General features: G+C 44.5%; 1 protein-coding gene across 10 annotated transcripts; it reads right to left on the minus strand.

Annotated features, from left to right (window-relative positions):
• Window positions 1–790: 790 nt before the first annotated feature.
• On the minus strand, window positions 791–19,499 carry LOC120888988 (uncharacterized). 10 transcript variants are annotated; one of them, XR_013425324.1, is made up of 9 exons: window positions 18,257–18,490; window positions 17,544–17,739; window positions 17,233–17,334; window positions 4,447–9,174; window positions 3,894–4,051; window positions 2,521–2,796; window positions 1,773–2,390; window positions 1,635–1,681; window positions 791–1,401 (listed from the first exon to the last, which is right to left on the minus strand). XR_013425324.1 is itself a non-coding variant. In XM_078020405.1 (9 exons), exons 4-5 carry the CDS (start codon window positions 4,751–4,753, stop codon window positions 3,949–3,951), a joined length of 558 nt encoding a protein of 185 aa, XP_077876531.1. In that variant the 5' UTR covers window positions 4,754–9,174; window positions 17,233–17,334; window positions 17,544–17,739; window positions 18,257–18,490; the 3' UTR covers window positions 791–1,401; window positions 1,635–1,681; window positions 1,773–2,390; window positions 2,521–2,796; window positions 3,894–3,948. The 10 variants fall into 10 exon arrangements, 8 of the variants coding, with proteins under 8 accessions (XP_077876531.1, XP_077876532.1, XP_077876533.1 ...); XM_078020405.1 differs by having other exon boundaries at window positions 3,894–4,199; XM_078020406.1 differs by lacking the exon at window positions 2,521–2,796 and having other exon boundaries at window positions 1,773–1,842; window positions 3,894–4,199.
• Window positions 19,500–19,705: the final 206 nt, after the last annotated feature.

Here is a 19,705-nt window from a genome sequence, read left to right on the forward strand (position 1 = left end):
CAAAAGGGTTTCTTACATTGAGGTCAGAGTCATTTCTCACAAGTGCTGCCCTCCCTCTCTTCACACCAGCCCTTCTGCACCCCATGGCAGCTAAGTACATTTTGATCTTAAAAAAAATGATCCTTGACTAATGGATCATATTTCTCAACTAAACATCTATTGATCTCTATTTGATCAATCCAGAAATCTGTAAAATCAGGATTAGTAGAACTCAGGGCAGTAAAAGTGCTGAGTAGAGAAGGTAGAACCCTAAGAGGGATTTGTCTAAAGTGAAAAATACATGAGATCCTTCCTCTCTGCTATTTCCTTAATCTGATTCCTTAAAAATATGAGAGAAATGATGGAAAATACAATCCAGGAACCACTGTGGGTTTTGCAGAATAATGACAAGAAAAAAGATTTCTTCTTGTGATCAAAGACAAGAGACACGCATAGTAGAAATTACTAACAAAAAACAGGGATAATTCTCTGTAGAAACTGAGAAGCACAAAAATATGGGAGCAGAAGGTCAGGCTCAGGTCTCACCTTATATTAACCCACTCCCAGCCCACAGTCCTAGAGACAGTACCATGATGATGCCTGAGTTCCTGTCATCACAGGTCCTGATGGGATGAGGTTCAACTGGAAGGACAAGGACTAAGAAGCAGGGGAGATAATCAAACTGAGGAGTGACCACATCAAAGTCCTTGATGGACTAAGCCAAGTCTTGGTGGCAACTTTCCCACTCTCAGCTCCTTTCGTCCTTACCTCGTCTCTACCTGCAGCAGAGTCAGCACAGCAAACACATGCATTCTTGAATGTTTCAGGTTTTATTATATTTTTTATTTACATTTTTAGTACAGGGAATTGAAACCAGGGCACTGACCCCAGTCCTTTTTTTTATTTTACTTAGAGACAGGGACTCACTGAGTTGTGTAGGACCTCATTAAGTTGCTAAAGCTGGCTCTGAACTCGCTATCCTTCTGCCTCAGCCTCCTGAGCTGCTGGGATTACAGGCATGGGACAACTATGCCCAGTTCAGGTTTTCTTTTCTCTTAGAAACTTTAGGATTTTTTTCTTAAATTTAATTAACCAATTGACCATATATCCTGTCCCAAATTTGAAATACAAATCAATATCTACATTCTGTTTTTCAATAGGGAAGGGAAAACTACAGTTCAGGGCAACATATGGCTAAATCAGGAATGGAGACATCCCAGACCCACATGCTATACAGGAAAACTGACTGGTCAGAGAACCTGGTCAGAGAACAGGACAGTGTGGGGAGGGGTCTGTGTGTTCCAGGAGGGTCTCTTCTCTCTACTTCCTTCACATTATTCTGAGAGGAGCACAGACATTAGATATAGTTAGATGCCAGTTGCACAAAGAGAAGTCAGGACTCCTTGAATTCCCAGTAGGGAACTGGAAGAAAACAGAAAAAAAAAAAAAAAAAAAAACCTGTATTGCCTGCTCAGTGACACAGAAAGTAACTATCTCAAACTGTAAAAGAAAGTATTATGAACAAATTCATATTAGTCAATAAGTGGAGACCCTCTGAACAATCCATTACACACTCAAAATTTCTAAATCCTATAACCCAGGAATCTCCTTATGCTCCAACCCCTCTTCCTCTTCAGGCCTTCTAAGGATCTCACCTTTTCAAGCAGTGAGAGTCATATCAGAGCCCTGGTACTGTCATTTCCTGGGCAGAACAAAAACAGAACCTGGTCAGAGCCCATAGGAGATATGGAGAGTGGAGGAATTATGGCATGGATCAGCTCCCCTCTAACTACCTCAAAAGTCTCAGGGATCACTGTTCTTTATCCTTCAGGCAGCTGGAGTGTTATGTCCATCCTTTTCCACCTGTGAGAAGAAAGTATCCTGTGAGAGAATGGGTTGGAGACAGGTCTTAGAGGTATCCCCTAGTCCTGGACTTTGTGGAAGATTCTAGAACTGTGATGATTCCATTCCCTTCCAGATGCAGGGAAGAATCAGGAGACAAGAAGAAAGAAGGTGCATAGGAATGGAACAATGGCTGTCCTGGAGTTCTGTCCTCAGCAGGGAAATTCCCATCTAGCCTCTAAATGCTGAGAATCAAGTCCCCTTCAATTTTATCAGAAGGATAAAACTGTCCTTAATTTTCTATGTGTTTTACAAAGAGTAAAGAGGGTCCAGGTTGGGCAGGCATGTTTATGTAGATATTTCTTCCCATTACCAAGGCAGGGCACATTTCTACTTGAAACATACTTGAAACCACCAGTGGAACAAAAATTCAGATCGTGCACTTTCCCTACCAGTGTTTTTCTTCTTCCACATGACAAAAGCAACCATAGCTCCAGTGACAACAGCTCCAAGGAGAACCACACCAGCAACAATCCCCATGATGGGGATGATGGGCTGAGAGGGTGGCTCTGGGAGAGGAAGGGAAGTCAGGTGATGGGCCCTGATCCCCAGCTGTCAGTCCCTACCCTGCTGAGGGTCTCCAGAAAGCCTCCTGCTTGCTTCCTGACAACAGGCTCTGTGCCCTCACCCCCTCCTTACCCCATCTCAGGGTGAGGGGCTCAGGCAGCCCCTCATGGTGCACATGGCATGGTTATCTCTGCTCCTCTCCAGCAGGCACCACCACAGCTGCCCAATTCTGGAAGTTTCCATCCCCTGAAGGCCTTTTCTCCACAAGTTCCATGTCCTGGGTCTGGTCCTCCCCATCCCTCTGCCAAGTCAGGGTGATCTCCTTAGGATAGAATCCCAGAGCCCAGCACCTAAGAGCGGCATCCCCTTCAAGGCTAGTGTGGTGAGTCAGATGTGTCTTTGGAGAGTCTGAGAGGAAGAACTCAGAAATTCAGACATTATTGCATTACCTGTCCTGGGCTACTGAAGCAGCACTCAGCGTGTCCACCCAGAAATGACAACAGGATTGGATTGGTGGAGGGAGCACAAAACCTAAACAGAAGCCTGGACCCGGATTTCTGGCATAATCTCCTATACCTCAGAAAGTTCTAGAAGGGGGTTGAGACAACCCAGTGTAAGAGGCTTCAGGTGTCTGAGCAGGACCTCAGGTTCTGATCTAGATAGAGGATGAGAGATGTGGAAAAGCTGGAGTCAGACCTCCAAACACCCTAAGCTGGAGCTGAGACAAACACCTGATAGAAAGTCCCTTGGTGATGCCAAGGCTGCTGCCAGGGAACTGTGATGAGTTATTTATTGCCTTTCCCACCAGCCAGGGAGAGACTGGATCCCTTACTTGTCCTGAGAAAAAACGGCCTTCAGTTCCTGTCCAGTACAGCACCTGGGAATCAAGGGCCCCTCATTTCCCTCTGGAGGAGGAACAAGGCCATGTTCTAAGTGAGTGCCATTCTCCTCCCCTCCTTTCAGAAAGCTGGCTGAGAGATCTACAGGAGATCAAGCAGTTGTCCTACTCGCTGCAGGTCCTTGTTCCCATTCTTCAGATATCTGGTGATCTACTCCACACAAGTGCCCTCCAGGTAGACCCTATAGCCCTCCACAAAACCTGTCGCCTCCCACTTGCACTGGGTGATCTGAGCCGCCACGTTCGCCGTGATCCAGGAGCGCAGGTCGTGGTTCAGAGAGATGTAATCAGAGCCATCATAGGCTATCTGACTGAACCCGCGGAGGAGGCATCCCCTGGTCTCCACTTCGCAGCCATACAGCCTCCGGATGCTGTGAGAGCCTGTCCCCGCCCTGTGGTCAGCAGCGTCCCAGCCCCGCCCACCCACCCGAAGGGTTGCTTCCCCTAAACCAGAAAGAAACCCGTCACAGTTCCAGGGCGCTTTCTGGGTGGAGTGTCTCCGCGGGTCTCTCAGCCTAGGGGCGAACTGGCCTGGTGAATCCCAGAAGAGGTCCCCGTGAGGGGCCTCAGGGATTGAGACCTCCTAAGCGGGCCTGGGGTCACTCACCACCCTTGCTCTGGTTGTAGTAGGCTAGCAGGGTGATCAGGTTCACTTGGTAGCTCTACACGTAGCTCTGGGCTCTCTGTGTCTCCTCCTCCCAATACTTCGGCCCCTCCAGCTCTATCCATGGCGCCCGCGGCTCCATCTTCGGTGTCGTGGCGTCGCTGTCGAAGCGCACGAACTGCGAGTCGCCCACGTAGCCCACCTCCAAGTACCGGGACTCCCCGCGGTCCGGTCGGGACACGGAGATCTCCAAGTAGCTCAAAGAGTGGGAGCCTCCGGGGCGGGAGCGGCTGAGACCTGCGCACTCTCCTGCGGGTCGTTGACCCCAGGTCCCAGGTGGAAGGAGGAGAGGAGTGGGATTGAGATATGCAAAGGGGGCGGTGGGACACGGGACGCTGTGGGAGGGCAGGACTTAGGGGCGGGAGTGGAGGTTCAAGAAGAGCCGCGCTGGGAGGGAGGCAGCAGAGACGCGGCTTTCCCTGGTCCTGTGAGTTCACAAGATGGTCCCCTGGCTTCTCCCGCGCAGAGGCCAGTTCCCTCCCCGCTCCGCACTCACCCGCCCAAGTCTCTGTCAGGGCCAGAGCCTCCGACAGCTGCAGGAGCAGCGTTCTGGCGCCATCACCCTCATTCTGCGGTTCTGTAGAGATTCTGAATCCCCGCGGGTTTGGGGGTGGGGACGTTAAAACCCGAACCGCGGTGACGCTGTTTGGCTTCTCTAGAAGCAGGACATGCAATTGGAGCAAGAACTGGGGCCGGGTCAGGGGTGTCGGGGCAGAAAGACCTGACCCAGTTGGGAGAAGGATAAATGAAACTCCACGGAGATAGGAAATCCCCAGTGCTTTGTGCCAATTCCCCAGAGCCATTTCTAGACCCTGAGACCCACAGCCATGGCTGGGACTTTGCCCTGAACATTCCTTTATACTAATCTTTCTTTGTCACATCATTCCTTAATTTCTGCCTCAAGAAATCAGCAGTTCTCAAACGTTTTGGGTTCAGGGTCTTTATATGCCTTAGAAAGTAGTGTGCACTCCAGAGGTAATCATGTTTCTGTGGATTATGTCTATCAATATTTGCCCTATTAGAAATTAATTCTATTTTAAAGAAATTTTATTCTTTTGAGTATAAATAACTAATTACACGTTAACAGAAACAATACTTTCAAAGAGAAATCAAAAAAATTTAAGCAGAAGACTGGATCATTTTACTGTTTACAATTTTGAAAGTTCTGTTTATTTAATCTGTGATTTTGGTTGAAACCAAAAATGCAGCCTCACAGAAACATGTAGGAAGCATGTTTTTATTAATGTTTTCAAAAACTGTGATTATTTGTCTTTGATACTACACTAAAACTAGCTACTTAAAGATTTTTTGCCATAGGGACCCTGAAACATTATTACTGAATAGTTCATATTCTCTTGCATTTAAGTCTTGCACAATGAGCATGTCTTGCACATCAAATGGATTTTGTGCAAATGCATATTTTTTAAAGCCATGCACTGTTTGACCAAGTTTTATAGACCTCCTAGTGTTATTTAAATGCAAATAAATCAAGAGGTTATATGTTGATATTTCCACAGATTTCACCAGATAGTAAGTACTTGGGAATCTGTGGGGATGATAGTGGTGGATACAGTTTCTCCTAAATTGTGATTTTCTCTTCAGGGCATACATTTTATCATTGAAATTGCTGTCTGTGGATTATCTCGAAGGGACATACTCAGTTCATTTTTTAGAATGTTGGCCAAATATTGAAGTCTGAAGAATAGTTTCTCTGTCCCTCCTTTAAGCAGGAATGGTATTCCAAAAAATGGGGCTATTGGTACAACTCTCCACATGACTTTTGTTGACACAAACACTGTACTTTCTAATGCAGCAGAAATGATTCATGTGTACTTCCCATTCTATTAGCTAAGTGGTTTTATAATGTGAATTCTGGAATGGCAACTTAATACAGTTAATGATTTTTAACATGCTGTATTGAGTGGCATTTCATCTCTGTGGTCTACTCAAGCCCAAACATGTTTGAGTGAACTGGCATATTTTCCTTTCTGCTGTTACAAGGTGCTCAAGAATACAATAACTACTATTGCAGTTTGCCAGAGATTACACTTTGGCAAATTTTACTTTGGTGTAAATAATGTTTTAGTGATATTATAAAAATATTTTTAATCATATGAATCCTATGCAATAGTCTGAACACCTCAAGGGTTCCACAGATCACACTTTGAGAACCACTACTCTGAATAAACTGTGGAGAGATCCCAACTGGTCCCAACTTTTTTGTTTGATTCACTGTCACTACTCTCAGTAATTGCTAAAACATGTAAAAAGATATAGTATTTGTGAACAGGTAATGGAATCGTGCACAAGTATTTCCAGAAAGAAAACAAAAAGAAGTTCTTAGAATTTAGAACTGGTCACAGAAATGAATAATTATATACATGATTTGGACAATTAAAATAGTACCAGGAAAAAAAAAAGTAGTATCATTAGAAAAGTAATTGTAAGGAAGACAGAAGAACTATAAGAGCACAGGCTATCAGTGAAGGATTTTCAACAACTGAAAAATGTGAATTCTAGAATAATTGAGAGAAAGGAATGATTTTAAAATCTCAAGAAATTGTCTCAGCATCTATAGTCCACATGCATCTATAGTCCACATGCTGTATTGAGTAGCATTTCATTTCTGTGGTCTCCTCAAATACACAACCCAGCCAACCCAACTCAAATCAGGGATCATTCTGCTATATTCCTGAGCAGCACTCCTCAAAAATATGAAGATCATCAAAAGAAAAGAAAATCTGAGAAAGTGTCATACCAGAGGAGCCTTAAGGAGACAAGATTGCAACTAAATGCAGTGTGGTGTCCTGGATGACATTCTGGAACAGAAGAGGGTCATCAATAAAAGCTAATGAAATCCAAATAAAACATGCTGTTGAATAATAATTTATCAATATTGCTTTAATAGTGTGACGTGCATGATTATAAGTAAGATGTTAACAGTTGGGAAAAGAGTATGTGATCCACAGGAACCCTGTGTTACTTTTATCTTTTTCTAAATCTAAAGGTATTATTCAAGAATAAAGTATATTTTGATGGTATGGGGTATTGCACCCAGGGGACCCTACCACTGATTTATATCCCCAGTCCTTTTCCTTTTATTTTGATACAGGGTCTTGCTAACTTCCCCAGGCTGGGCTCAAACTTGGAATACTCCCACTTCAGCCTCTAGAGTAGCTGTCATTACAAGCATGCAGCACCATGCCTCGCTAAAGTCTGTGTTTAAAAAAGAATAGTTGGGAAAGGAACCGCTTGTAGAATATATATTGACTTCTTTCAGTTTTCCAGGTTATTATCCAGAAACTGGAGAAAGGGCTTTTGGAGGGAAGATCTGAGAAATTGGTGTGATTCCTAGTAGGAGCGTCCTATAACTCCTGTGCCCTTAAAGACAACTTAGAAGCATCTTCATCCCCACATCCATGCACTGGCTCTAGATCAGCCATCTCTGTCTGCCCTTCTACAAGCTGGGTCTCTCCAGAGCTGCTCTGGCAGCCTCGGAAGGCAGTGCAACGGCGCCCCCGTGTGGCCACGTGTCTGAACACAGAAGGCCTGAAATCTCATTCCTGTGCAAACTAAGGAGTCCTGGGTCTCCCTAGGCTTGCAGCTACCTTAGAAGGCCTGAAGAGGAAGAGGGGTTGGGGTATAAGGAGATTCCTGGGTTATAGGATTTAGAAATTTTGAGTGTGTAATGGATTGTTCAGAGGGTCTCCACTTATTGACTAACCTGAATTTGTTCATAATACTTTCTTTTACAGTCTGAGATAGTTACTTTCTGTGTCACTGAGCAAGCAATACAGGATTTTTTTTTTTTTTCTGTTTTTTTCCAGTTCCCTACTGGGAATTCAAGGAGTCCTGACTTCTCTTTGTGCAACTGGCATCTAACTATGTCTAATGTCTGTGCTCCTTTCAGCATAATGTGAGGAAATAGAGAGAAGAGACCATGCTGGAGCACACAGACCCCTCCCCACACTGTCCTGTTCTCTGACCAGGTTCTCTGACCAGTCAGTTTTCCTGTGTAGCATGTGGGTCTGGGATGTCTCCATTCCTGATTTAGCTATATGTTGCCCTGAACTGTAGCTTTCCCTTCCCTACTGAAAAACAGAATGTAGATATTGATTTGTATTTCAAATTTGGGACAGGATATATGGTCAATTGGTTAATTAAATTTAAGAAAAATTCCTAATGTTTCTAAGAGAAAAGAAAACGTGAACTGGGCATAGTTGTCCATGCCTGTAATCCCAACAGCTCAGGAGGCTGAGGCAGAAGGATAGCGAGTTCAGAGCCAGCTTTAGTAACTTAGTGAGGCCCTACACAACTCAGTGAGTCCCTGTCTCTAAGTAAAATATAAAAAGGACTGGGGTCAGTGCCCTGGTTTCAATTCCCGTTCTAAAAAAGTAAATAAATAAGTATAAAAAAACCTGAAACATTCAAGAATGCACGTGTTTGCTGTGCTGACTCTGCTGCAGGTAGAGATGAGGTAAGGATGAATGGAGCTGAGGGTGGGAAAGTTGCCACCGAGTCTTGGCTTAGTCCATCAAGGACTTTGATGTGGTCACTCCTCAGCTTGATCATCTCCCCTGCTCCTTAGTCCTTGTCCTTTCAGTTGAACCTCATCCCTCCAGGACCTGTGATGATAGGAACTCAGGCATCATCATGGTCCTGTCTCTAGGACTGTGGACTAGGAGTGGGTTAATAGGATGAGACCTGAACCTGACCTTCTGCTCCCATATTTTTGTGCTTCTCAGTTTCTACAAAGAATAATCCCTATTTTTTTGTTGGTAATTTCTACTATGGGTATATCTTGTCTTTGACCACAACAAGAGACCTTTTTCTTGTCACTATTCCTCTGTCCACCTTTGTTGCATGCAGAACATATTCATCTATCCAAAACTTCCAAAATCTTAACTCATTCCAATATCATTTCTAACATTTTATGTCCAAACTGTCATCTGAACGTCATTTAAATTAGATATGAGTCAGACAAAAACATGGTACAATTCATCTTGAAGCAAATGTCTCTCCAGCTGTCATCCTGTGAAACCAGACACCTCCAGGGCTCAGCTGGGTAGCTCTGACTCCCAGGCTCCAGGCAGCCACAGCCTGGTCTGTTGAAATTGCAGTAGGTTCTCCCTCTTTGAGTCCTAGTTGGAGGCAGGCTTGTCCCCAGGCCTGTGCACTCTGAGGGAGTGGTGGCCTGTGGTGGGAGTGCAGTCCTGATTTTGTACTGTAATGGAAATTCTCATAGTTAATTCTCTTTTTAAATGTCACTATTTTTTTTAGTGGGTTATGGTAGGATATACTGTCTCAGAAACTACTTCAAATTATATTAACAATTTCAGCAAGATATGGAGATTCTTAATACTTATATTTCCTTTTTGTTTTTTTGTGCTGTTGTATTTAAATCTATATCTGAATGTATTATAAACCCAAGAATATATTCTAAGAATTACTCTGTGTAATTTTGAAAATTTTCTATTTCTTTGTTTTCAAGCTCACTGTGTAATGGCACTCACTATCTCCACAAAAAAAGTCCTAACTGGGCTTCTCCAGAAATCTTTACCTGGAGATGGCTGACTTTAGGACTGTCATCAATAGAGTCCCTACAAAAGAGTTCAATGTAGATAAACTTCAATTTTCATATTGCCCTGTCTTACTTGGACACTGGCCAGGAAGAAATCAGCACAGCAGGTGCAGGATGCCCCCTTACTAGTTTTTCACAAACACATATCCAGTATAGTAGTTTGTAGAAATAAGTAAACAAGGCCTCTGGCCTTGAGCTGAGCTTCTCAGAGATGTCTTCATTTCTAAGATAAAAGCCCAGTTGGGCTCCATGGTATCAGCTGGCAGTGGGAGGAAAGAAAGGGGGAAGAAGCTCTCCCCTTCTCAGGTGTTGTCCTTGACGGGTTAACTTGCCCAGAACAGTGAAAGAAAAAACTGTTTTTATGTGAACTTCTACAGACTGTGAACTTCTGAGCCCCTCCTCTTACACTCTGGGTATAAAATTCTGAAATGACCTAAACTCAGGGTTCAGGGGATTGATTGATTACAGCAAAATCTGTATCCTCTGAACCTGACTGCAGCCAAATAAAACTGTTTCCTGCTCTCTTTGGTGCTTTGCCTTGTCTGTCCCTGCAACAACTGATCTTTTATTCTCCAAGGCAGGGTTTATCATTAATCCCACGTCACATCATAGATGCTTTCATCTTTGGAAATTTGATTGGAATCTTTTATATATCCTCTCTTATTTAATGATTGATTGATTTTTGTGATACTATGGATTAAACCAAGGACCTTGTGCGTGCTATGCGAGCACTGTAACCCTAGACCTTTTTATTTTATACTCAGACAGGGTCTTGCTAAGTTTCTCAGGCTGCACTTGAACTTGCAATCCTCCTACCTCAATCTCCCGAGTAGCTGAAATTACAAGCTGTGCTATCATGATGGACTTTGTCTACCATTTATGACTCTTATGTAATCTTCTGAGCATGAGTAATTCATTTACAATAACTGTATTTTTTTTACTGTGGGTGTGTTGCATTTTCTTCTTTTTATTACATACTTGGTAATTTTTATTTTTTGAAGCCACTTATTCACTGATAGGGTCACAGACTCTTCTGAATACTGTGTTCAAAATCCAGCAGACTATGAGGCTTTCGCATGGACAGTGAGAACAAACACTTTTTCTGGCCCTGTGTATCCTTAGGTACCATTGTTTCCTCTGGTGCTTTTAGACTGTCTTTCCCTGTCCTTGGATCGTGTTCTTATGTGTGTACTGAAGGACTGAGGACATGAGAGGTGCCCTCTAGACCTCCAGTGCTGTTATTTTCAGCAGCCTTCCCTATGTGCCTTCATCTGGCCTATACTTGCTGTTGTGATCTCTCCAAATTTCTCACCTCCCTGAGCCTTTGGGGCTGTATAGGGCTCTTCCTCCCTGCACTGTGTCCCTGTGAACTGCATCCAGCAAGGAAGATGGACAATTGTAGGCCTCTCCTATTTCATTCTCTTTCTCTGCAATTGCAATCTCTAAGACTTGTCCAAAGTCTAAATGTCCTTCTATCTTTTCATATGCCTTTATGAATTTCTAGTGTTTTTTACTCCTTTATGCCTCAAAGCAGGATTCAATGAACTGTTATGATTTTACTAATAACTAAATTTGGTGTCTTTGGAGAATAGCCATGTCATTGTTAGTTTCCTACTTCTACGGGCATTTTCAAGGTTGTCTTATTTTTCTTTATATATAATACTGGTTATGATACTAACTTTTTGTTTCCTAATTCACTTATGGACATCTATGAGCCACTCTACTATCTCTTGTTTCTACTTATTTTTGATCCTATTGTCATTTCCACTTGTACTTACAGATTTCTGCTCTAAGCATCTAATATCCTTTTGTAATGAATTGTGTAAATAGTTTGATACATTGGTTGAATATGGAATCCTATTTTATACACACCTTCAAATTTTGAGTCAATCTAGGACATCTATGAAACAAAATCAAGTTTTAAAGTTATTTGGCCCAAAATTTGAAAGCCAATCAGGGCAACAAACCTAACAGTGTGCATAGTGGTGATTTTGAATTCTCAAAACATTTGTGTTTATTCACTTTTTTTTAACATATGGTAAATATATAAATAATTTAGGACTGAGAGACAAAATATTTTTATTTCTTGCTCAGAGAATATAAACCTTTTTGTTTCCCATATTATTTAACAGAAATCCAGAATGTCTCCCATTATACTCCTTACTTAAACTATCTCTGAGGATCATCACTTATGTATTTATTATGATTGCCAAGTGTTCCCAAAGCCCATGTGCTAGAGGCTTGGACCCTGGGTTGTGCTATAGAAAATCCATAAAATCGATCAGAGATGGGGCCTCCTGAGGTTTCGGGGGATTGTACCCTAGAATGGCATTGTTAAAACACCTGCCCCTTCTTCTTCTCCTTTGCCTTCTGGACAGGAACAGAGCGTTTTGCCAGGGTTTTGCCCTATCCAGTGCTCCCAACACACTGAGCTGCCTTATTACAGGTGTGAAGTGGCAGGGCCAGTCATGGACTTCACCCTCCAAAACTGTGAGCCATAATCAACCTTTCCTTTTTATACTGAATTATCTGAGGTATTAGGTTACACTGATAGAAAACTGACACAGGAATATATCTTGAATGTAAGAAATATCAAAACTTTTTCCAGATTGAACAAATTCTTTGGAATAAGAGCCAATTTTCTACATGAATTTCTGGCCACATTAATATATTGAGATAAGGAATTGTTCTCTTACTTCTGTACTTTTGGGTGAGTCTTCCATTTTATGTCTTTTTTTTCCCCACTGATTTAAGCGTATGAAGTGGCCTTAAAACTACATTACTGAAAATGGAATCAGCATGAATTACTAATACCTTCCTGCTGTAGATCTAACACCAGGGAAGGTGCTGAAATACTATTCTGTCTAGAGTAATGCTAGTTCAAAGTGTACTAAGAGTACTAAGAGTACTAAGTATACTTAGTGCTAAGCCTTAGACTTTGAAATGTTTGTTACCAACTCACAAGACACATATAGAAAGTGAGAGTGAGCAAGGACACCTCTACCACACCTTGCCCCAGACTGACACCAATCAAGCAAAAGATGCATATTTACATCAAGTCCTTGGGTCTGCTGAGAACAGTCTGATCATCAGCTATTGGTATAGCAGTTTGAACACCTCAGCTCAACTCTTATCTTTCTAATTATAGTGTCACAAATTTTTGGTGTTCTTATTTCCTCTTTCTCACACTCCAGTTAAGTTCGTTAGGAAGTGCTGTAAAGTCCATCTTCCATCTTCAAAAATGTGCAGCCTTCAATCACTTCCACAATTTCCCCTGCTTATACTCCAGGTGAGGTGATGATATCTCCAGCATAGGACTGACAGGGTCCCCACAGTTTCCCTGCTGCCTTGCTAGTCTTCCAGTCTCAACTCAGTTCTCAGCTCAGTAGTTGGAGTGATATTTTGAAAAGATGCACCATCTCTGTCTTTGCTCCAAACTGCCTCACTCAATGCAAGATTCCTTTTGTCAACCTCCAGATCTTAAGTGACTGGCTGTGCTTATGGCTGTACTTCTTCTCTGACTCTGCTCAGGACAATCCAGATCCTTGCTCTCCCCAGAACACACACACAGGACCCTGTCCTGATGCATTTGTACTGCAACTTCCTCCTTCCTAGTAAGATCTTCCTCCAAAACATCCACATAACAAAAGTTTTCATGTCCTTCAAAACTTTCCTCAAAGATCACCTAGCTAGTAAGCCCCATGCTGAGCACCATACTAAAAAAGCCATCTTCCCTTTCCACACACTTCCACTCTGACTCCTGCCCTGCAGCATTTACCACCTAACATGATGCACAGGAATGGGCTGGTTTCCCCATTTTCTCACACTATGATGATAGGAACACTGTCCTTATTTACTGTGCTTTGAATGTATCCTCTTCCTCTTTCCTATAGACACAGGTGTTAAGATCTGTAAACAAGTCAAAATAACACCTGGTATTTTGCCAAGGGAATGTTAGAGTTTGTAAACAAGTCTGGATGGTGCCTGGCAAAATGCCAGAGGGAGTGGTTTGAGAAGTAACAAAAGCAAGCCATTAAGTGTGGAGATTCCTTATTGGTTGACTGATGTATCTAGTTTATGCTAATTAAAATAAGCTGTGCAAAATGTATAAATACCTCTGTTGTCCTACAATAAAGGGCTCCTACTCCTGCTGTATCAGTCTACAGAAGTTGCTCGTCACCCCACCCCCACCCCCCCCCCTCGGCAGATGGTGGCCCGTACGGGGAGCCCCGGGACACACGGGGGTAAGTGACGAAAAAAAAAAGCTGCCCGTCCATAGATAGGACGGGAGCAATCTGCTCGTCCCTAGGCAGACAGGGCGAGAGGAAAAATGGCCATTTGGAGAAAATGGAAAAGATTGATACAGTATGTTTGTGTCTTGTTTTGTCTTGGAATGTTGTATTGTCTTTGTGATGAAAATATGGAAGGGGTGAGAAGTAAATTACTAAGGGAAGAAGGTACCCCAATGGAACCAAGAGCAATTAGGGCATGTGTTGATAAGAGCCCAGGAACTCTAGTCAGAAAAAAAAAGAAAGTTCAGAAGAAGGATTATCAGGAAAAAAAGTTGCAGCAAAAGGCTATTACTAAATACTTTTTGTTACCGTTACCAGAGGGTTCGTGAATCAGCACAATGGCGGTTGCCACGTGGGCGAGCCGGTCCCAGTGCAGCAAGGAATTTCCAAGTGGCGGAATAATGTACTAAATTGTTCAGAAGGTTGTTTTCTTAGTGGAATGCTACAGGATTTTCTTTAGTCATCCGGAGTTCCTGCCTTCAACCCAGTGTTGCTAAAGACGAAGGTAGAAGAATTTCCAGTGTTGCTGAAAACCGGAGGAGATTTTGGCTGACAAACAGACTTCGGATCAAGCTAGCTGCCTGCAGAACTTACCTGGATTATGATTTAAGCTAGCTGCCTGCAGAACTTACCTGGACTGTGATTTACCTGGACTGTGAGTTAATCTGTTGAGATACTGCTTTACCTGGACTGAGACAACAAACTGTAATCTACAACAAATTGTAACTCGGTATCTTTGCTAACAGTGATATTGCTGGTATAATTTTTCCAAGGGCTTCTTGCATGGAGCCATCAATTGGCTTGGTATTGTGGCATTTTGTATCCTCCCTTTCTGTTTGTAGCAGGTTATTTATGGTGTTTCTGTAAAAACCACTATGGTTGTTATTTAAATTAAACAAAAGGGGGAAATGTTAAGGTCTGTAAACAAGTCAAAATAACACCTGGTATTTTGCCAAGGGAATGTTAGAGTTCGTTATCAAGTCTGGATGGTGCTTGGCAAAATGCCAGAGGGAGTGGTTTGACTTGTTTACAGACCTTAACACACAGGCTTCACAAGGTTGGCACTTTTGGCTTGTTTTCAGTTCCCCAATGTATCCTGGATACAAAATATATGTCATTATCCAACAAATGAGAGCTGAATGAATGATCAGTGTCAGCCCTTCCCATTCTAGAGATACTTTCTTTATTAATGGAGTTTCATAACAAATGCTGCTGTGGCATCTGCAACACAAGGGCTTCTCACACTGACGTCTCAGGCATTTGGGCCTTTCTCACAAGTGCTGCCCTCCCTCTCTCTACACCAGCCCCCCCTGCACTCCACAGGACTCAAGTACATTCTTTTCTTCAGGAAATATGATCCTTGACTAATGAGTCATATTTTCCAACTAAACAGAAACCTCTATGAGACTCTATCCATCTAGGAATTGTAATGGAACAAGTGCTAGGATTAGTAGAGCTCAGAGCAGTTAAACTGCTGAGTAGTGAAGATGGAACCCTAAGAGGAATTTATCTAAGATGAGAGTCATGAGAGCTTTCCTCTCTTCCCATAATCTGATCCCTTTAAAAATAATGGAGGAATGATGGAAAATACAATCCAGGAAACTACACTGGTTTTTGTGAGACAATGATAGAAAAAAGGATTTCTGCTGCTGTCAAAGGTGAGATACATTCAGAGGAGAAAGAGACAAGAACTCATACTTACTAACAAAAACAGGGATAATTCTCTATAGAAATTGAGAAATGAAAAAAGGTAGAGGCAGAAGGCCAGACTCAGGTCTCAGCCAATGCTAATCCATGTGATGCCCTCCCTTGTCCATAGTCCTGGAGACAGGACCAGCCCTGGTGATATCTGAATTACTGTCATCACAGGTCCTGGTGGGATCATCAGCTATTGACTTAAGGGACAGGACTAAGAAGCAGGGAAGATGATGCAGCTGAGGAGTGACCACATCAAAGCCCAGGATGGACTGAGCACAGACTGGGTGCCACCTTGTCCACTCATAGCTTCTTTCAATCTTCTCCTGTCCCCACCTATAGCAGACTCAGCACAGCAAACAGATGAATGCTGGAAGGTTTTAGTTTTATTTTCTCTCTGAAATTTTAGGAATATTCCTTTCCATTTTAAATTTAATTTAATTTATTTTTATGTGGTGCTGAGAATCAATCACACCCAGTGCCTCATACATGGTAGGCAAGAGCTCTACCACTGAGCTACAACCCCAACTCTACTCCTTTCTTTTAATTAACCCATCAACTATATTTCATGACACAAATTTGAAATACAAACCAATATCCATATTCTGTTTTTCAATAGCAAAGGTAGCAGCCGCTCAGGGCAACATAAAGCTAAATCAGGAATGGAGACATCCCAGCCCCATATCTGCTACATAGGAAAGTCGACTGAGGAATAGAACAGGACAGTGTGGGTAGGGGTCTTGATGCACAGGAATGGGCTGGTTTCCCCATTTTCTCACACTATTATGATAGGAATACAGACTTTAGGTATAGTTAGGTGCCAGTTGCTAAAGGAGAAGTCAGGACCTCTTGAAGTCACTGTAGGGAGCAGCAAGAAAATGGAACAAATTCTCTATTGCTCAGTTGCACAGAGGCAGCTCTCTTACACTGTAAAAGAAAGTAATATGAACAAGTTCATATCAGTCACTGTAAATGGAAACATACTGAATAACCCAATAAACACTCAGAATGTCAGAAATCCAGAGAGTCCCTTTACACCCTATACACTCAGGTGCCAACTCCTCTGTCTCTTCAGGCCCTCCAAAGTTTCACTTTTTAAGTGGTGAGGGACACATTAGAACCCTGTATACTGTCATTGCCAGAGCAAAATAAAAACAAAACCTAGTCAGGGTCCAGAGGAGATGTGGCTAGTGGAATTATGGGATGGATCAGCTCTGCTATGGCTCCCCTCTACACTACCCCAAAGGTCTCAAGGATCACTGTTCATCATACTTAAGGCAGCTGAAGCATAGGTGCCTTTTTTCACTTCTGTGGAAAGGAAATATCAAGTGAGAAAATAAGTGGGAAACAGGTGTGAGAGGTGCCCCGTAGTCCTGGGCACTGTGTAAGTGTCCAGAACTGTGACTGCAGATGTAGGGAAGGATCATCAGAAGAAAGGAGAAGTGATAGATGGAGCCAACTGCTCTCTTGGAGGTCTGCACTCAGCACGGAAGTTCCCCTGGCCTCTCAATGCTGGGAATCAGGTCCCCATCACCACAAAAACCAGGGGGATAAAACTGTCTTTTATTTTCTAAGAACTTTAAAAATATAAAAGGATCTAGGCTGGGTAAGTACATGTGTAGATATCACTTCCAATTAACAAGGTAGGCACACTTTCTACCAGGTACTCGAAACCACTATTAGGACAAAAAATTCAGCCCTGCACTTTTCCTACCTGTGTTTTTCTTCTTCCATAAGACACAAGCAACCACAGCTCCAAGGAGGACCAGGCCAGTAACAATTCCCATCATGGGGATGGTGAGCTGAAAGGGTGGCTCTGGGAAGGGAAGGAAAGTTAGGTGAGGAGCCTGACCACCAGCTCTCAGTTCTCCCCCTATTGAGGGTCTCCAGAAAGCCTCCTGCTTTCCTTACAACAGGCTCTGGGCCCTCATCCCCTCCTTACCCCATCTCAGGATGAGAGGCGCAGGCAGCCCCTCATGATGCACATGGCATGTATATCTCTGCTTCTCTCCAGCAGGTTTTTACCTCCACAGCTGCCCATTTCTGGAAGTTTCCATCCCCTGCAAGACTGGCCTCCACAAGTTCCATGTCCTGGGTCTGGTCCTCTCCACCTCATGCCAGTTCAGAGTGATCTTCTTAGGGTAGAAGCTAAGAGCCCAACACCTCAGAGTGATGTGTCCTTAAGGGTGGTGAGTCACATGTGTCTTTGGGGAGGGGGAGTCTAAGAGGAAGAATATGGAAATTTAAACATTTTTGCATTACATACTCCTAGGCTACTGACCTCCAGCATCTGGTATAATCTCCTTTTTTTTTTTTTTTTTTTTTTTTTTAAGGTCTAGAATCAGACTGAGAAAACCAGTGTAAGACACTTCTGGTGTCTGACGGGGACTTAAGGTTCTGATCTGCATGGAGACTGAGAGATGTGGAAGATCTGGAGTCATACTTCCAAAGACACCATGCAGGAACAGACCAGACAGTGTGTCCCCGGTGCCAAGACTGCTGCCAGGGAACTGTGGTCAGTTATTTATTGTCCCACCAGTCAGGGAGAGACCAGATCCCCTACATGTCCTCAGAGAAAGCCGGCTTCAGTTACTCTCTAGTACAGCACCTGGATATCCAGGCCCACTCACTTTTCTCTGGACAAGAGGGAAGAGTGGGTGTCATTTTCCTCCCCTCCCGTGGGAAGTGGGGGAAGAGATCTGCAGGAGATCGCGCAGGTGTCCCGCAGCCCTTCGTACCTAACCGCTGCAGTGTCTCCTTCCCGATCTCCAGATATCTAAGGAACCACTCCACACAGGCGCCCTCCAGGTAGGCCTTGCTGCGCTCTGCATCACCAGCCGCCTCCCACTTGCGCAGGTTGATCTGAGCTGCAGCATCTGCTGCAGTCCAGGAGCGCAGGTCCTCACTCAGGGTGATGTAATCCTTGCCATCACAGGCTCACCGCTCATAGCCTCGGAGGAGGCGCCCATCTGGCCCCAGAGCTCTGGAATGTGTGAGAGCCTGCCCCATCATTCTGCCATTCAGCCCAGTCCCCACCCTGCCCACCTCGCAGGTCCCCCCACCCCGCCAAAAAAAAAAAAAAACTGTAAAGGAAACTCTGTCTCAGTCCCCACCGGCTCTTTCTAAGGGTCTCCGCGGGTCCCGCTGCCTTGGGGTAAACCGTAGCCCAGGGAATCCCGACGACTGAGAACCGACCATGAGGGACGGGAGGGGTCGCGACCTCCAACTCGGTCTGGGGACACTCACCGCCCTCGCTCTGGTCGTAGTGGCAGCGCAGGTTATTCAAGTTCACTCGTTCCATTTGTGCGGCGTTCTTGGCTTTCTGTGTGTTCCTAACCCAATAATCCGGCCCCTCCTGCTCTATCCAAGGCGCCCGCGGCTCCTCCCTGGGATTCTCGGCGACGCTGTCCAAGCGCACGAACTGCGTGTCGTCCACGTAGCCCACGGAGATGAAGCGAGGCTTCCCCGTGGCCGGGACACCGAGGTGTCGAAATACCTCAGGGAGTGGGAGCCTGGGGGCGGGAGTGCTCAGACCTGTGCGATCCTTCTCAGGGCATCCAACCCGGGTCCCAGGTTGACTACACCCGGCGGAGAGGAGCGGCCTCTAGGGTCTAAGATGGCGGTGGGATGCTGGAGGGAGGGGCTGAGGGGCGGGGAGGAGGGTCAGGAAGAGTCGCGCCAAGCCGGGGAGAGTCTGGGTCAATACTGGTATGGTCGCGGCGTCCTAGGCTTCCTCGGGGTCCCGCAAGCTCACAGGACAGGCGATCCTGTTGCTCCTCTGGCTCAAGAGGCCATTTCCCTCCCGATCCTGCACGCACCCGCCCAGGTCTCTGTCAGGTCCAGGTATCCCAAGAGCAGCAGGAACAGGGTTCGGGGCTCCATCACTTCCATCCTGCAGCTTGGTGGATTCTAAGTCCAGGACGGTGGGTGGGAACTTTAAAACTGAACCATGGAGAAGGTGATTGGCTTCTCTAGGAGCCCGACACCCAATGGAAGTGAGAACTGGGGCCGCAGCAGCAGTCTCCCTGCAGAATACCTGGCCTAGACTGGGAGAAGGATAAGTGCAACTAGGGAGAAGGGGAATCCCCAGTGCTCTGAGTCCTCATCCCAGGCTCCCTGAAAGCCATAAATGGGGACCTGAGACTTTGCCCCAAACACCCTTTTATACCAGTCGCTCTAAGTCACAC

The sequence above is a fragment of the Ictidomys tridecemlineatus genome, chromosome 8 (assembly GCF_052094955.1).
Source record: "Ictidomys tridecemlineatus isolate mIctTri1 chromosome 8, mIctTri1.hap1, whole genome shotgun sequence".
In the NCBI taxonomy this organism is placed as follows: Eukaryota; Metazoa; Chordata; class Mammalia; order Rodentia; family Sciuridae; genus Ictidomys; species Ictidomys tridecemlineatus.

Coding starts and splice junctions, on each gene's coding strand:
- LOC120888988 (XM_078020401.1), bottom strand. CDS start 4,753: ATGGCTCTGGGGAATTGGCACAAAGCACTGGGGATTTCCTATCTCCGT. Junction 1,861..3,893: donor CTACAACCAGAGCAAGGGTG/GTGAGTGACCCC, acceptor ATTCTCTCACAG/GATACTTTCTTCTCACAGGT.